This window comes from Xyrauchen texanus, chromosome 45 (genome assembly GCF_025860055.1).
Source record: "Xyrauchen texanus isolate HMW12.3.18 chromosome 45, RBS_HiC_50CHRs, whole genome shotgun sequence".
Lineage (NCBI taxonomy): Eukaryota > Metazoa > Chordata > Actinopteri > Cypriniformes > Catostomidae > Xyrauchen > Xyrauchen texanus.
Genome location: NC_068320.1, coordinates 606,740 through 625,906, shown reverse-complemented (window position 1 = coordinate 625,906; position 19,167 = coordinate 606,740). Strand labels below are relative to the sequence as shown.

Genomic DNA, 19,167 nt, shown 5'->3' with positions numbered 1-19,167 from the left:
TCCACTTTGACCTTTTCCTTAATAGAGAGATAGACGGATACTGTATCTATCTATCTATGACAACATGGTTTCTATTTATAATAGAAGTAGAGTGAACCTGCAGTGCCACTCAAATATGAACATTCATATACCACATTGATGTCTTGAAACTGTATGAACTATGCAATTGTCAAACTGAACAAAGTATCCGACCCTCATGCAATTTCCCCCCAGTGCTGCTCCCGGATTTACTCCATGGGAAAAGAAATCTATTGCTATTTTGGGTCTCCACATTATTCTTTTCAACTTGGCCCAAAACTCCACCCACCAGTGAGTGCTCTGTTGAAGCATTTAGATCTTTTCAGACACTTGCATAGTTGTACATGTTTCTGTTCAGTGGGGTTTTGAAACATGATGTCATAAGGGTGTAACACTAAAATGAAGTAGCTACAATCTCAATAAGAATACATAAATCTGATACATGGCCATATATGAGCATATATACATTTCATATATTTTAGATATTCAGATTCCACTTATATTCGGAAACACATTTCATATATGAGAATGGCCATTTTTGTAGTATTTTCAGATATATATGTTGCACACCTGTGGCCTTTTTGACTTTTATTAGTGAAAACCATTCAGTAAATAAGCATACACGTGTTTTGAATATATTGCCATTCATTAGATTTCTGTATGAGCTTTGGGTTCCAATATCGTTTTAAAACTTGATGTCAATATAATTTCTACATTGCAAAGCAGTTTTATGTTGCAGGTAAGAATGTTTCGATTTTGACACGTGATCCCATTTTAATAATAATAATAATAATTGTATATATTCATAGACACCACGCGCGAAGGCAGGGCGGGTGTAAGGAAGGAAGGAAGGGAGGGCTTTGCTGCTTAAAATGCTGTGAATGTGCCAACTTGGGGAGGGAATGAGGAGAAACGTCCGTCAGAAAAATGCGCGCGACAACAGCGAAGTGAAACGACACGCGCCACTCTACAAGTGCTCTCAAGCTTTTCTGAGGCGCGAAAAACACTCGCCTTTCTGAGGGGACAAACATGACCGTGGTGCCCGGGGAGAACCTCGACGAGACTGTGGCACTAACAGTTCTCTCTCAAGATGTGTATGAACCCGAACGAGCTGACCAGGAGTGCTGTGAGCGGGTGGTCATCAACATCTCGGGGCTCCGCTTCGAAACCCAACTGAAGACCTTGGCGCAATTCCCGTCCACCTTACTCGGCGACCCCAGGAAAAGAATGCGCTTCTTCGACCCTCTGAGGAACGAGTACTTCTTTGACAGAAACCGACCCAGTTTTGACGCCATCCTTTACTTCTATCAGTCTGGAGGCAGGTTACGGAGACCCGTCAACGTTCCAGTTGACATCTTTATGGAGGAGATTAAATTCTACGAGTTGGGAGAAGAAGTAATTGAGAATTTTAATGAGGATGAGGGATTCATTAAGGAGGAAGAGCGACCTTTGCCAGAAAACGAGTTCCAGCGGCAGGTCTGGCTCTTGTTCGAGTACCCGGAGAGCTCTGGACCAGCGAGGGGTATCGCGATAGTGTCCGTGCTCGTCATTTTGATCTCAATCGTCATCTTTTGCTTGGAGACTTTACCAGAGTTTAGAGAAGATGGAAAAATGCACCAGGAGCACCTCGCGACTAACGGAACTGTTGGACCCAAGAAGTCAAATCCCTTCACAGACCCCTTCTTCATTGTGGAGACCCTTTGTATAATTTGGTTCTCCTTTGAATTGTTGGTGCGGTTTCTCGCGTGCCCGAGCAAGCCCGCCTTTTTCAAGAACATCATGAACACGATCGACATCGTGGCGATTATTCCCTACTTCATCACCTTGGGTCTGGAGTTGGCCGAGCATCAGGGCAACGGGCAGCAAGCCATGTCGCTGGCCATCCTGAGGGTCATTCGTTTGGTGCGGGTGTTCCGCATCTTCAAGCTCTCCAGACACTCCAAGGGGCTCCAGATCTTGGGGAAGACCCTACAAGCGAGTATGCGGGAACTCGGTCTTCTCATATTCTTCCTTTTCATTGGAGTTATACTATTCTCCAGTGCCGTCTACTTCGCCGAGACAGACGACCCCGACTCGGGGTTCAGCAGCATCCCCGATGCCTTCTGGTGGGCAGTGGTTTCCATGACAACTGTGGGCTACGGGGACATGTGCCCAGTCACCATAGGTGGCAAAATTGTGGGCTCTTTATGTGCCATCGCTGGCGTGCTCACTATTGCTCTCCCGGTGCCCGTCATCGTGTCCAATTTCAATTACTTTTACCACCGGGAGACCGAGCACGAGGAGCAGTTACAGTACACGCATGTAAAATGTGGCCAGGAGCAACCATCGTTTGGCGAATTTAAAAGGAACGACAGCAAAACATCCCTCTCGCAATCAGATTCAGAGGATGGAGATTCGGTGAAGTACACCAACTGCAGCCTCGATAAAGCGTGTACAGAGAAACTTACCGATGTATGAATGTGGACAAACACAACCAAAGAAACGCACTTTTCTCTGTGAGTACATCCTCATCACTCGCTCTGGCTTGAGTAGGCTAGATGTCTAATAACCGTGAGGAACACTTTATTAGTAAAGGATAACAGTATATTTAATGTGCGTTTATTTTCGAAACTGTCTTGCGTTGTTGTGATCGTCGATCATCGGAGCGCGCAGACATAAAACGAAACTGTATCTAGCCGCAAAGAAATACAAATTAAAAATAGAAAAGATAGGTACGTATATTATAAACAAGCCCTATGAAATAGATGTGTAGCACTTTATTCATGTAGGTTTAATTAACAAAATTCGTTGATTTCTTTATTTTTTGCGAATTCGACAGCTGTGCGATAATGAAGTTTACTTTCAAGTTGCTTATTTGGAGAGAGATATTAGGACCAATAATTATAATTTGTATTCGATTGTTTGTTTGTTTGATGAGGATGACAATTGCAAGGTCATTTGGAAAAACGACTTGCACCAGCAATGGCATTTAATTCTATTAGCTATGTGGTGTAGATATTAATTTTTATATTAAGAAATGCTTTATTTTTTTCAAGAAGATCGGTAGAATAGCGACCCAGCATTATACTGCAATATATTTCATTTTTACGGTTGTCATAACTGTTTCTGCAGTGACAACAATGCATTTTGCAGCATTGAAATAATATTTTCAGGTTGTGGCTTCTTCAAATATTGATGCATTTTTAGCACTAAGTAGAAGCAAAGACAGAGCACTGAAGGGCTGCATCTTTGCTGATCAGCTGTGAGTTTGAGAAGAACTTCATATTATCAACAGATGTGTAAGGGAAGAATGAATGAACAGGTTGGCGCCTAAATCGGAGTAATGCCATTTTTAGATCCAATAGTGACATCTAGTGGAGGAGGCTGAAAATGCAAGATGAAAATGTGTTTCCATAGCAACCTTCCAGACTATTCTCGAGACATTAGGCAATATGTAGTTAAATGTGTTCACAAGTAAGATTGTTGCAGGTGCTTATATTCTAAACAAAATACATTCTTCCATAAATTCAGCAATATATTTAGCGCCAGGCATTTCGATGAAATGTTAGCCTATTAGTCGGCCTAGTTTAAATCAATAAATCCGGAAAGGCTCCTTCAAAACATCACAGGGGATAAAATACAGTGTAATAATAATTATATATACACACACACACACACACACACACACACACACACACACACACACACACACACACACACACACACACACACAAGCCACTCCAATCAAAAAGCAGCAAATAAAAATAGAGAAACATCAGTATTTCTGCTCTGCACCAACGTCAGGAGGACATCATGAGTATGGCACAAAAAAGGATTCATTGTGACGTCACGGCCAGGAGGGAAAACCTCGGCCGCCTATTGGCTGGATTAGGAGAATCAATACTGCAGATAATTCCTGCAATGTCAATAATGGAATAACTAAACGTGAAAGCAAAGATTTCCAGCCATACGACGTCAACTACCTCCACAAACTTTCAGTTCTTTTAAATGGATTGTCAGCTTAACATGAAGGATTTGTGCAGGATGAGGTATGTTAACACTGCAACAACACATACAAAACATGACTGTGTGTTAGAAAAATATATAAGAAATATTTATATTGTGTCTTATTTTAAATAAGACAATAATACATACATTTTTTATAATAAGATTTCTTACTATATGTTTCCTCAAAATGTCTGAATTAAACAAGCCACATCTTAAACCAGTATAATCAGATGAGACATCTAAATGCAGATTTATATTCTTAATTACAATATTGTTCAATATCTGATGGGGATACAATTAAACTTATAAAGATTCTTCATCTTTACTAGTTTGTATTTTCAAACACTAGAGGGCAGTGTGTGCTTATTCTTTATTATTATTTTGAATCAACATCCTGTAATAATTGACCTAATGAGCGTTATTAGTCTGTTCTACTTAATACTCAACATGGCTGTTTGACATATACACACACATGGCACTTGACTTGAGATAATAAATTAAAGTGAACAATACAACAGGTGCACCTAAAGCTTTATGCTTTCAGATGGTATTTTGGATTTTATTATTTACAAAAAAAGTACTATAAGATAATATAGTGACTATTCTTCAGAATCTAGACCACATGTTAAAGCTCCATGATAAATTATGTTTTATTTATTAATATCATGTGTGTTTGAATTCCTGCATACATACAGGAATATAATCATGATTGATCATAGAGATTTCTGCTATAGATGTATTCTAAAGAATTTAGTTTAGAAATGGATTCGGAAGAACAGGCAATACATTATCTTAGCAGGACTGGGTCTCAATACAGATTTCCTTATTTCATTCCGATTTCAATTCGATTAAATTACAGTTCATTTTTGTGTATTTCAGTTTGGCCAATAATGTCCATTTTGCCTACATCTGAAAACATTCTCTCTCAGCTAATGCTGTTAAATGTACAGGGGAAGACCTAACTTTATATGACCTTAATTTGTCCTTTGAACAAATTTTATTAGATTTTTTTGTTCACCTTTTTGTTAGCTTGTTATACAGTTCCCCTTCTGTCACTCACTCAACGTTTTGTCGAATGTAGTGACAAAAGGGGTCTTTCTTGAGAGCCTCGCATTCCTCTGAATTTGAGAATAGGCCAATGAGAAATTGGCAGACAGAATTTGCATGTCCCGCCCCCAGACATACGGGTATAAAGCGTGCGTCATTCAGATTTTTTCTTCGGAGCCAAGCGGTTGTGCAGCAGCAAGCTGAAGTTTAATACTGTTCCACTCACCTCCTTTGGCAGAGCACTGCTGTTGGATCTACGGCGCGTTACCAGCGGCATTCTCCTTCTCTGAACGCTGTGCAGTCCACGCCCCTTGTCGCTTCGACAGAGTCTGTCTAAAAGAGTGTTCACTTCTAAAAGAGTACTTTCCCTCTAAAAGAGTTTGTTTTCACTCACAAAAAGAACAATACACAGCAGGCATGGAACGTCCTTTTCAGGGCGTGTCTTTTTAAAGATGCCCTTCCGCCTCTGTGTAGTTCCTGGATGCGGTCGATATCTCTCCAAAACTGACGGTCATAGACGCTGCCTTGTGTGCCTGGGTAGCGATCACACTGAGGCAGCATTTGTGGATGGTTCATGTACTCACTGCAAACATGACCATGGCAGCTTTGCGGTCACAGCTTTCATTTCTCAAAGTGAATGCCACTTCAGCCATCCCCGCCTCGCTCCTTCTTCCCACGGGATTGAGAATGACCCGGCTGGTGATGGAGGCGATTTGGGGATGGCAGTGGGGTCGGTTTAGTGTGTAAATCCCCACGAACCACCTCGCCTCACGGCCAGCCCGTGTTCTCTCTTGAGCTCCTGGAGTTGGATGATGACGTCGCCGCTGCCTTGGAGAATGTTCAGGCATCTGATGCAGAGGACTCGACTGGGCTGCCACCTTCGTGTAAGCCCGCCCAGTCTAAGGCCGACGCGCAGATGGTCGACATGCTTGCCCGGGCGCCGTGAGTGTGGGCTTGGACTGGAACCCTCCGTCCTCCCCACAGCCTTCACGACTTCACGATTGGTACCTCGGGTCAGGGCGCCAGACTGACCCGAGACATGTTACATACCCCCTACAGCAGGTGTCCAGACCTGTCGTAGTCACCACAGATGCTTCTCAACGGGGTTGGGGCGCGTGCAACAGGCATGCAGCCGCTGGCTCCTGGAAAGGGACCCAGCTACATTTGCACATCAACTGCCTAGAGTTGCTGGCTGTATTCCTTGCCCTGCAGAGGTTTCTCCCTCTGATCCGGGGCAAGCACGTCTTGATCCATTCAGACAGCACCGTGACGGTAGCGTATATAAATCGCCAAGGCAGCGTACGTTCTCGTCATATGTCACAACTCACCCGCCATCTCCTCCTTTGGAGTCAGAAGCGACTCAGGTCACTGCATGTCACTTATATCCCGGGCAACCTCAACACAACAGCGGATGCGCTGTCGCGACAGGTCTCGCCCAGCGGAGAGTGGAGGCTCCACCCCAGGTGGTCCAGCAGATTTGGGGCTGGTTCGGTATGGCACAGATAGATCTCTTTGCCTCCCAAGACGATTCCCACTGCCTGCTCTGGTACTCCCTAACGGAGGCCACTCTCGGCACAGATGCGCTGGCACACAGCTGGCCCCAGTGGCTGCGCAAGTACGCATTTCCCCAGTGAGCGTTCTTGCACTGGTGCTGTGCAAGATCAGGGAGGACGAGGAACAAGTAACCTTAGTGGCTCCTTACTGGCCCACTCGGACTTGGTTTTCGGATTTCACAGTCTTCGCGACAGCACCTCCTTGGCAAATTCCCCTGAGGAAGGACCTTCTTTCCCAGGGATGGGGCACCCTCTGCCATCTGCGCCCAGACCTCTGGAACCTTCTCCTTCTACCAGGAAACTTTACACCCTAAAGTGGCGCTTGTTCACAAATTGGTGTTCTTCCCAGTAGAACTTGGTAATACGGAACAGCCGACCGGGTGTTCCGCTTGCACCTTGCGCCCTTCACCAAAGTGATCCAGTGCCATCTTTCTCCCAGGTTAGCCACTATGCTCTTGCTTCCTGGGTGTTTTCCTCCCTAGCCTTCAGGCCTGCTAATTAAGCAAAAGAATTTGCGACCAGACCCACTACAAGCCGCAAGTGCCCTGTACTGGGGTAGTGCTCCACAGGCCAAATTCCCTCTTCAGGTAAATCCCTGTGATGTATTTTCCACGGTACAGTCCCCCTGTCGGCAGACACAGGTCTCCCTTGGGCAGTCCCTCTGCCCCTGGTCGCTGTGTTTGTAGAGCTCCTTCCTCATCAGGTAGGACCTACCACTGCGCCACTCCCACGTGTGGCTTGACAACCCATGTGGCGTATTGGTCACATTTCACCTCACCCCAGTCTGGGCAGGATGTGGTCTCCACAGGGTCTTTTCCCCCTGAAAGAATAGTAAGGGAAAGATCGGCATCCCCGACACATTTCATAGCGTTAAGATAGCCCCGGCTGGCCGGCTTGCTCCCATGATAGACTTGTCACTTGTTCCCCCCTTAGGGGGAACGTAAGGTCTGTATATGACACCTTTTCTGGGAGCATTGCGGAGGGTTATGTGCAGCCGATACAGTTGCTTCTAGCACACAGTAGCTTGCTTGTACCTGTGTCAGCAGCTGATGTAACACGGTCTAGTGCATGGTGCTTTTAAACGGGACCCCTTGTGTCACTACATTCAACACAACGTCGAGTGAGTGACAGAAGGGGAACGTCATGGTTACTGTCGTAACCTCCGTTCCCTGATGGAGGGAACGAAAAGTTGTGTCCCCCTTGCCATGACACTAGACATACCACTGTAAATGGCCATACCTTATTCTCGACTCCTCAGTGGAAAAACCTGACTGACAGATGCACGCACGCTTCCCTTTATACCTGTATGTCCGGGGGCGGGACATGCAAATTCTGTCTGCCAATTTCTCATTGGCCTTTTCTCAAGTTCAGAGGTACACGAGCCTTTCAAGAAAGACCCCTTCCATCACAATGGAAGCTTACGTTATCCCAAACAACAACGTAGCGAGGCTGCTCTGGTTGTGCTGGCTCCCTCTGGTCAATCTGGATCACATGCGCTCTTAGACCACAAAGGAAACCAAGGAGGAGCACAGTGTTATAGGCTTCAAGAATGGCATGGCAGTGGAGTACCCCTCATTGGCTGATGGCCGTGCACATAGTGACATTCCCTCCTCGCTGGCCAGGGACATTCACAATAGCCTGATGGGCAATTATGTTCCTCCTCCTCACCTTCCTTCACCTCTGACTTTTTCTCCTCTCTCTACTACTGCTCCACCTCCACCTCTTCCACCTCTACCTACTCCTCCTCCACCTACTACACTTCCTCTTCCTTCACCTCTTCCTCCACTCCCTACTGCTCTTCTTCCTCCTCCTCCTCTCCGGTTTCATCGGCCTCTTCCTTCTCGTCTTTCTGGATCCATTGTTCCAGAACTGAATGAACTGACTCATGCCATTTTATCTACCTATTGAAGGTTCAGATTGGTGTGTGATCAATTTTGACCCTTAGTGTTTCAACCAGGGTAATTGTGTGCTAATTGTGCTCAAGCTGTGCTGACCTGAGTGAACAATATTGAATGCTAGTGCTTTCTAAATGACCACATGGTGTAGGCAATGAGAAATGAGGAGATTTCTGTGTAGAATTTTGCAGTGACAGTTCAACAAATCTGACTCATGTGTCAAAACAGGGGAATAGTGTTTATAGTTTGGGGAAATGGGTGTGCTTTTTGATAAATGGCTTTATGGTTTTGAAATTTTGTTTAGAAGCCTGGTTATAGTGTTTAAGCAATCGAGAAAAATTTTAATATGCAAGCTGGTCTCACAGAAGTGTTTGGCTTGCATATTTAAAACAATGTATCCCCTTTCCTCCCCAATTTGGAATGCCCAATTCCCACTACTTAGTAGGTCCTTGTGGTGGCGCGGTTACTCACCTCAATCTGGGTGGCGGAGGACAGGCCTCAGTTGCCTCTGTCTCTGAGACATCAATCTGTGCATCTTATCACGTGACTCGTTGTGCATGACACCGCGGAGACTCACAGCATGTGGAGGCTCATGCTACTCACCACGATCCAGACACAACTTACTGAGTCTGAAGAGGTGGGCATACTGTGAATTTATAAAAACGCATGCATCCGATCTCTAAAATTAATTTACATTTATATACATTTCATGTAAAATGTGTAAGAATTTAAGTGTCTTGCTGGTAGAGTACACTGCTAAGAACAATGGTATAGTAACTTCATGTTAAATATGTATTTAAATGAATAGGTGTCATTATTGTTCCTTTTATTAGGCTACTATAAAAATTTTAATAAAACTAATAAACTAATTCATAATATGTAATAAACTGTTATATTGTATTACCAAATATAGCCTACATAAAATTCATGTTTTTTTATTATTATTTGTGTAATATTATGTGCTTTTCTGTGTAGAGTGAAATTGTTTTCCTACTTTAGAAATATAAATTTAACTTATTTGATATCACGCGAAAAAGAGACAACAAACAGCAGTAAAGGGCAAAAAAAAAGAAGAAAGAAAGAGCAGAAAAACCATCAGGGGTGCAATAACATGCAGTAATTTCACAAAGTTTAATTGCATAAGTTACATTTAAATGTATATACATATATTTAGGTTTAGCAGCTAAATAAATATGCAGTGCAAATTAGAGTTTCTCCAGGGATGCTTGTGTATCAGATGATGGAAATGTCCCGCCCCTTACTGAAACGGAAGATATGTTTGTTAACCAAATAACCATGTCTGAAATGAACGTTCGATCAGCTCAGTCCGACTGTCTGTCTCGCAAGTGCTCCCCAGTGCATCTCCGTGCGTGTTTAGAGAGAATCTCTGTAAATGTTTTTAAAATAATAATAATAAAACACAATTCACTCACCTCTGCTGCGGTGCTGAGATTTAAAGCTGGCATACAGGGTCCTTGACGTTCCATAATCACAAGATGGTGACTCTCAAATCAACATAATTAAAGGTGCACTCATTCATTGTTTTCCTCATTACACATTTGTACTCAACGAAATCTACAGTTATTTTAAAATGTATGTATAAAATCGATCACTCACATGAGATGAAGAAGTTGTTTTATTCTGCAAGGACTAGGTCTGTCTGTTTTTCTTTCTTTCTGTCTGTCTGTCGGCCTTTTTCTTTCTTTATATAGGTTTGGCAAAGGGATTTACTGAGGAATTTAAAAATGTCTCTTCATCTCAAAAATGACCCCTTGCTGAAAAGACCAGCTAAAACCAGCTTAAGCTGGTTATTAGCTTAAGCTGGCTAACTGACCAGGCCTAGCCAGCCTGGTCAGTTAGCTGGTTTCAGAGGGGATTAGAAGAATTTTAGCTGGTCAGGCTGGGAAACTAGCTAAGTCCATTCTGACCAGCCAAGACCACCCTCACTAGCTAAGACCAGCCTGACCAACTAAGACCACCCTGACCAGCTAAGACCAGCCTGACCATGTAAGTCCAGCCTGACCAACTAAGACCACCCTGACTAGCTAAGATCAGCATGACCAGCTATGACTAGGCTGGGTGACCAACTAAAACCAGCCAAGAATCTTATGCTGGTTTTAGCTGGTCTTTTCAGCAGGGCAGCATTTAATGATTTTGGCTTTGCAATGTAAATAAACATAATGTAGTATACATACAATCATTTGGAAGCCTACCATCCATGTTTTTATAGGCATAAAACGCAAAACTAAACAATGTCACAATAAAAGAATGTGTATGTTTAAATATTTCAGTTTAATATTTAAGATGGAAGAGATACCCAGAGGAATGATGATGAGCCATATGAAGGAGCAGTATGTCATGCTATTAAACCAATCAGGTCAGAGTAAAGTTCATTTGATTGGTTTCTAGAAGCAGGTAGACCTGCGTTCCCCCTCGTGCTTTCAAAACTCTTTTCAGTGAGAAATTCATGCCAAATGTGTGAGCTACAAAGAGAAGACAGAACAGTGTACATCAGATTATTTCTGGAAAATATTTATGCCACAAACACAAGTCATTTACACATTTGCAGTAGTTTGTTTACACATACAGACTGATTCTACGTGGCCAATCCGTTTTGTTGTTCATGACATCCTTTCGTTGCTTGCATATCGCTGAGTGTAGGTTTGCAATGTTTTTGGCCATGTTTAAGTGCATGAACAGTGCCAAAAGTGTGAGCGCGAAAATGTCAGAAGAATACAGACCACATTTACTTATTATTTTTACTTATTTGTTATTATGAAATTACAGATTCACATCACATGAATTACACTTATGGAAAGCATTAAAGTATTGCCAATATTTTTTTTCTTACGCCTGCAACTTGATTTACACTTTCCCAAACCTCACCCTGCGCATTTAAATCATTTAGGCACTATTTTACCTTCATAGGTATCCAATTATCATAAATAAAAGTATGAAATTATAATCTTTGGCAATCTTTGGCATTGAATTCCACCCAATATTTGGTCTCATGCATCAAGCTAATTAGAAATGACAATTACACACTTAAATATTGGAAGAGTTTGTTGGTTTTTGTCCTGAACATGCAAATTCTTCCTCAATGAAAATAATAATTCATATTCCTATTTCTAAGATAATATTAAGTGCATTTGAATTCCTCCAGACATTTCTAACAAACATTAATATAAATGATTTTAGAATATATTTTGCAAGAATACAGTAGTGCATTGAGTGTCAGTTCACTGCAGCTGTTGAAACGGCCATATCAGGTTACATGAGGGTATTTCCTGACCCACAACAACTTGGTTCTGTTCCAATGTGCATGTGTGTTTAATGTTTTATAAGGGAATGCTGGTCTGGTCACATGGAAAATAGACAGAAATAAGAGTGAGACAACATTGTGTTGTTTGTTCTGCTTATAGATCACACACACACACTTGACTGCTATATTCACTTTACCAAAGGTCATGTTATTTCAAGCTGTGGTTCCTTTTCGTAATCCAGAAGGAACCTTTGGCACTTAAATAGTTGTGTGAAATAGTGTTTCCAAACATGAAAATTCTGTCATCGTTTACTCACACTCAAACACATATGACTTTCTTTTCATCAGTGGAACACAAAAGTAGACTAGTAATGTATCAAATAATGAATACAAAAAAGTCATCCACCACAACTAATTACTTCTCTAAAATATGAATTAGATTACTTTACTGATTACTTCTGTGGAGATGTAGTCACAATACTAATTACATTACTTTTAACTTCCTTCCTCACTCAGCATTACATATTTCCTCTTTAAAATGGCTCATTAGGGGTCACGTGCCCTTCAGCTCACAGAAATGCAAATAGATGTGCATATGAACCTAATTCACGTTTTTCATGTCGATAACATGTTTTAAATGTATCCTATATAATAATAATTGATAAATATGTGTAGCCCAAGTACCTATAAGGAATTCATTAAAAGTCTGTATTTAAATGATCTGATTACAGGAATTTAAAATGTGATGCATTTTACTCAGTGGTGTGCAGTGCATATATCAGGAACCCTGGGAACCTCAAAACCCAAGGTGAAAATAATATGTTTGATTGGTCAGATTTATGTCACTCTGCTAATACAAATAAACAGAACCCTTTAAAATATACTGTGAATGTGGATGCAGTTATGTAGAGCTACTGCTTAATAATGAGCTGTTTTAATAGGCAGCCAAGGATCTGTTACACTCCATCAACAGGAGGAACAATGCAAAGATATTTGAGGTAGTCTACAGTAATGTTAAGGTTTTTTTTTTTTCATTTATTTTATGCATTTTTCATTTGCTTCTATCTATCTATCTATCTATCTATCTATCTATCTATCTATCTATCTATCTATCTATCTATCTATCTATCTATCTATCTATCTATCTGTCTATCTATCTATCTATAATCCTCTGCATGTATATGTGTATATACAGTATATTGTTGTAACAATGCGCTGGTGTTGACAATGACGAAGATGATGACTTAGTGAGAACCAAAGTGCAGTTTATTAACCAAATGTGAAAACCAAAATCCTAACTGATAAACGTGAACTAAACTACACATAAACATGAACATTACTTGACTTAAACATCTACATTCACATTCAATACTTGACAAGGGACAATGGAAAACATGAGGGCTTAAATACACAGATATGGGTAACAAGACAACAAATGAACAGACAGAACTATAAACAAGATATCAAGACTAATAAACTAGAACTGATAATGAGTAACAAGACAATAACCACCCCCCCCCCAGCAGTGGCTCCAGATTCTCCAGAACAAAATATCAAAGTCAATAGGGCACATGGGGCGTGGACTGGCGAGACAGGGCGTGAGACGTGGCCTGGTGAAACATGGTGTGGAGCATGGGAACACGGAGGAGCCCATGGGGGGTGGAGCCATGAGAGTCTCATGCAGAGCCGTGGAGCAGATGCAGGCTTATGACATGGCATGGAGCAGTCTGGGGCTTGGCTGTGACATCTGGGGTGTGGCTGTGACATGGCATGGAGCAGGCTGAGGCATGGCTGTGACATGGCATGGAGCACGCAGAGGAGTGGCTGTGACATGGCATGGAGCACGCGGAGGAGTGGCTGTGACATGGCATGGAGCACGCGGAGGAGTGGCTGTGACATGGCATGGAACAGGCTGAGGCGTGGCTGTGACATGGCATGGAGTAGGCTGAGACGTGGCTGTGACATGACATGGAGCACGCGAAGGAGTGGCTGTGACATGGCATGGAACAGGCTGAGGCGTGGCTGTGACATGGCATGGAGTAGGCTGAGACGTGGCTGTGACATGGCATGGAGTAGGCTGAGACGTGGCTGTGACATGACATGGAGCACGCGAAGGAGTGGCTGTGACATGGCATGGAACAGGCTGAGGCATGACTGTGACATGGCATGGAGTAGGCTGAGGCTTGACTCTGACATGGCACGGAGCAGGATGAGGCGTGACTGTGACATGGCATGGAGCAGGTTGAGGCCTGGCTGTTACCTGGCTTGGAACATGCTGAGGCGTGACATGGCATGGAGCAGACTCAAGCATAGCGGTGACATGGCATTGAGCTGACTCTGTGTGTTTGGCAAAATGCAGAGATATCCTTAATGAAAACCTGGTCCAGATGCAACAAAACAAAATGTGAAAAAAATTAATTGGTCTGAATACTTTCTGAATGCACTGTATACATTTTTTAATAAATAACTTTTCCATCTCCAGTTTTGTTACCCCTTCTCTGAAGGATTTAAAGAGGCTGACTGCAAGCTACTGGTTACACTACTTTTTAGTACTTAAAGATTAATTAGATTACTTTGTAATCAGAATACACTCAACACTGACAATGACAGTTCACAGTGGTCACATCTGTTAAGTTCAAAATGCACTATAAAAGAGCTCCATACGATTCGTGCACTAGGCCTATATTCATTAAAGGTGCAATCAGTGATATCTTGTGCTGACACGTAGTGGTGTAGTTACAGCATTACGCCCAGTACCAAGTAGAAAAAAGCAGAATAAAGCCTGATTCGGATAGTATTAGTTTTCCGGACATATGTTCGTAAAAATACTGTTACTGCAGAGGTCTATAATGTTAATTGTCTTTTGGCATGGGATTTTCTTTACAAACTGCTGAGATGGGTGTCAATTCAAAACAGCCCTGTGAGTCTTTCGTAATCTAGTTCCAACACCATTCCTCATGGCAAGACAGCATGGCAAAATGTTCTCAAACCTTACACTGTTTGAAGGAGGTCCCAGAATAATGTATTATATAACTTTACTGTAGTGACATAACTGTAATAACTATGGTAATTTGGTGGAAACTACGGTTATCATTATTCATTATTTAAGGACTAATTTAGGGTTAAACATTACTCATCAACGTAAAGAGATCTATCACTGTTTTATTAAGCTGATTAAGCAATTGCATCAATTAGGTTTTTGTAAGTTTTTGTAAGTGGTCAACCAATATATCGCAGAGGTCAATATATCGGCGATATTCAGAATTTTTGAATTATCTGCATCAGCTGATACATGTTCCCAATTGACTGATTTGTTTCTTAAGGCTGCCAGGGTGCTGAGAATCATGCAAGTGAAACGTCTGAGACATGAAAATGACCAATAACATTTTTATTTATTTTTTACTTGCCATTGTGTTAGTACAATAATAGATCAGAGTGTAACACAGTCTCATTCAAATTGTCTGCACATCAGAATTACAGGGAACTGTTGAGGAGGGAGAGGGAAAGAGAAACAGACACGTCTGAGCACATAATATTAAAGTGCTCACATGTTTCACTTTCACTCTCCCTCCGCAACAGTTCCCTGTAACTTTGAACAGTCTTGTCTAATTATAAAAAGGCAAATATCATACTTCTATCATGCGCCGTCTGCAATTGTGCAGATGTCTCATTTAAATGGTCGTAATTTACAAACCTCATGAAAATCCACAAATGTTCTTACCGTCAAGTGCTCAGCTATTAATATCTTCCTTTGAAGCAAGTATGCTATCAGCCAGAATCAAACCTTCAGGATCAAAAGTTCCTCAGATTCCCAAATCATGACATATGTGCAACTTAAAAGTAAAAGCGCTTTACATGTTATATGAGTAAATGCAGCGGTGGAAACTGCTTGCACTACTTGAGTACATTTTTTAAGTATAAATAAAAATAGTACTTTTACTTTTACTTTAGTTGATTAAAAATTAAGTATTCAACTTCACTGCAGTTCTCTTTCACCACAATTACAAAGTAAAATACATACTATTTCTTAATTTTAGGGATGTTTTTTGGGAAGAAGAAATCAAGTTATAAGCACTATATCAGTTTATAATCTAAAACATGCTGTGTGCAGCAGGACAGAAGCATCATGAGCACAGCAGCACTCATAATCTGCCGCCGGTGTCCTCTCTTCACTTGTTTTTAAGGTAGGCAATATTTTAACTGTGTCAACCATTAACACAATGTAGTTTGACATAAATGTGGGGATATCTTGTTTACTTGCTACTATATGTCTAAAACAAATTTAGAAAGATGCAATGCCAATAGTGTCGGAAATTAACGGGACTCGGGGCAAAAATGCTGCTGAAATTGACAACCATATTCCAGAAATTAAAATAATGGGGGCAAAAAATGCCCACACAACGAGTCCCTGTGTTTTATTAATAATATCTGATAGTTACTATTACATTCAGTACATTGTGAACTTTTGACTTTACACGGAACATAATTATTTCCCCACCGTCAGGTTCCTCGTACCATTGTGTGCACAGATAGGCTCTCCACTTCTATCAATCTGCATCAGTTTGGTATTGTACTCCCGTGTTAAATTCCGTAACCTTTCGCCACTTTTTCAAAATAAACTGTCCTGTTGGGTAACACTCTCACTCATGGTACTGTACTGTACTTCCCTGCCCTGTGCAGCTCTTTCTCTGTCTGAAAAGCCTCACCCGCTAGAGGACAAAAGTGTGACAGGGATGGATGCTAAAGAAAGACATAACCAAATGCTACCATTTACTTATTATAGTTATTTAAAATGTAGATATTATTATTGTTAATTAAGACTTTATTATTACAACTGTAATACATATATACATATACAGAGCAACCACTTTTAGTGTTTATATCAATCATATCTCACTAAACACTGCAGTGTGACATGATTATTTTTGTCTTATTTTTTTCAGTTGGCATGTAGGAGTTGATTCATGTTGGCTTAATAATCTCATTCCATATCGTGATAATTGCTGCAATATCACAGAGGATAAATTTCCTCCTCTATGATATTACATTATATGTACAGAATGTTAACTTAATAGCCAATTTACGTGAATGAGAATAAACCTGAAATAGGAATGTGTTTCAGGCACAATGCACATATAGCTCAGAGATGATTTAGAGACATTTAGAATGTTACAAATGGTTATTGCTATTTAAATAAATGTATTTTATTTATACTGTTTGTCCAAGAATCCTCTTGCAGCAGTGCAGGTTTTTGGCATTTAGAAGCTGCTAGTTTAGGACCTGTGAGGAGTCTGTTTCTCAAACTAGACACTGTGATTTACTTGTCTTTTGTTGTGCATCTGGTCCGTCCACTTCCTGGTTTAAAACAGTAATACATGGAATAGCCTTCATCTCTGTAAAACAATAGACTTTAGAAGAAAATAGAATTTCAGGAGAAATGTGTTTCTTTTTGCCTATTTTTAAAACCAAAATTTGACTTGCAAGTATTGTGGCAAATATTTTCAATTGTTCTAATAATAAGCACATTTTCTTGATTACCAATTTAGCACTTTACAATGCTTTTGTAAGGAAAAGGTGACACGAGGGCTGCAACTAGTGATTATTATGATACTCAATTAATATTTGCTTATTTATTTTATTAATCAGATAAAAAAAGAAATGTTATTTCCTGTATTTTATAAAATATTACTTTTTTTCAAAACAGAAATGATAAAGGCCATAAGGATTTGGTTCGATTTACAGTACTGAATTCATGATTCTATACTCTCACATAACTTTGAACAAGGCCTGAATCATGAAAAGATAAGTTTGAATTTATTATTATTATTACTTTCAGTAAATATGCAAAACAGTTCCTTTCATTACTTGTAAAACTTTAATGAAATGTACTTTTTGTTCTGCAAAGAGTAAAATGATCCACTGGGGATAGAGTGGGATAAAAATCAGCCAAACATGTTGACACCAGAATAGAAATGCATAATTATGTTAGATACATTTGCTTGTACATTGTCACTGATTACATACATTTTAAGTATTTGATAAGTTGATGTTGTAAGTTTTATAATATACAGATTACATTTTTCTAAAATATAAAAAAAAAATTGTTTATCAAGGAAACGTCTAGGTTACGTATGTAACATCCATTCCCTGATGGAGGGAACGAGACGTTGTGTCGAAGAAGCGAGACTAGGGGTCTCTTTTGAGCGCCGAATATGCCTCTGATCTATGAAAAAAGGCCAATGAGAATTAGGCAGACAGTATTTGCATACCCTGCCCCCAGACATATGGGTACAAAGTCGAGTTCATTCAGGAGTTTTCTGAGGAGCCGGAAATGGTCCGGCCACCACAGTGGCTCGGCTCAGCGACATGGCCGGGAGGACACAACTTCTCGTTCCCTCCATCAGGGAACGAAGGTTACATACGTCATTACATTACCTTCTCCGTCTGTCACGGAGTGACACTAGGGGTCCAATTTAAATCACGTCATGCGCTGAGCCATGTACGTGTACTGCTGACACAGGAGCGGCCAGGTATTTCACGTGCAAAGGCAACCAGTTGTGTCAGACTGCACATACCCTTCCCCAATGCCCCATAAAAGTAATCGGAATCCTTCTGGTTGCCCTAAACAGGGGAACAAGGCGACGCTTGCCAACCTGGCCTGGGCCAAGCCGGGCCTCTTTTCTTTCTATGTTTCTTGCATAGAGCAGAACTCCTATTTCCTATTCTTTCAGGAGGAAAAGACCCTGCGAGGTTTACCTCGGCCGAGGGAAAGGGCGCTGGGTGCAAGCGATCCACCCGGCCAGTCCGTCAGCGTGTTACCGAGTTCTACCGGCTCAGACCTGAGAAAACATGGGACGATACTAACTCAACCCTGAAATTGTAAAATCTCGCAAAGGTATTAGGTGTTGCCCAACCCGCTGCTCTACATATGTCTGCCAGGGAGGTGCCTCTGGCCAGTGCCAACAGGGCATGGCCTGGGTGTGATAGGCCAATGAAATGGCGTCCACCACCCAGTGGGAAAGAGACAGCGTTCCCTTTCTGCTATCCACCAAAGCAGACAAAGAGCTTCTCAGAACGTCTAAAGCTCTGCGTGCGGTCCAAGTAGGTATGCAAAGCACATACCGAACACAGCAACGAAGTGGCTGGGTCTGCCTCCTCCTGGGACAGCGCTTGCAGGTTCACTACCTGGTCTCTGAAGGGCATGGTAGGAACCTTGGGCATTTAGCCCGGTCGCGGTCTTAGGATCACATGTGTGTCTGCCGGACCGAACTCCAGGCGAGCATGATCAGCAGGGCAGTCTTTAGAGAGAGGGCCCTGAGTCCAACTGATTCTAGCGGCTCGAAGGGGGGTCTCTGAAGGCTCGTGAGGACCACTGAGAGATCCCAGGAGGAGAACAGGCTTGGCG

At 41.7% G+C, this 19,167-nt stretch overlaps 2 protein-coding genes across 4 annotated transcripts in view; one reads left to right on the top strand and one right to left on the bottom strand.

Moving 5' to 3' along the window:
• Positions 1 to 909: 909 nt before the first annotated feature.
• LOC127637175 (shaker-related potassium channel tsha2-like) overlaps positions 910 to 19,167 on the top strand; it is a 32,285-nt gene continuing 14,027 nt past the window's right edge. For 2 of the 3 annotated variants that reach the window (XR_007969682.1, XR_007969681.1), the window contains exon 1: positions 910 to 4,046. Coding sequence is in view for 1 of the 3 variants with exons in the window: in XM_052118104.1 (XP_051974064.1) it covers positions 1,048 to 2,475 (1,428 nt within the window). In the remaining 2 variants the exon portion in view is untranslated. The remainder of the gene's footprint in view (positions 4,047 to 19,167) is intronic. The other variant, XM_052118104.1, reaches the window with a different exon arrangement.
• On the bottom strand, positions 13,293 to 15,538 carry LOC127637178 (uncharacterized). The gene is made up of 2 exons (XM_052118108.1): positions 15,484 to 15,538; positions 13,293 to 14,140 (listed from the first exon to the last, which is right to left on the bottom strand). Exon 2 carries the CDS (start codon positions 14,071 to 14,073, stop codon positions 13,468 to 13,470), a length of 606 nt encoding a protein of 201 aa, XP_051974068.1. The 5' UTR covers positions 14,074 to 14,140; positions 15,484 to 15,538; the 3' UTR covers positions 13,293 to 13,467.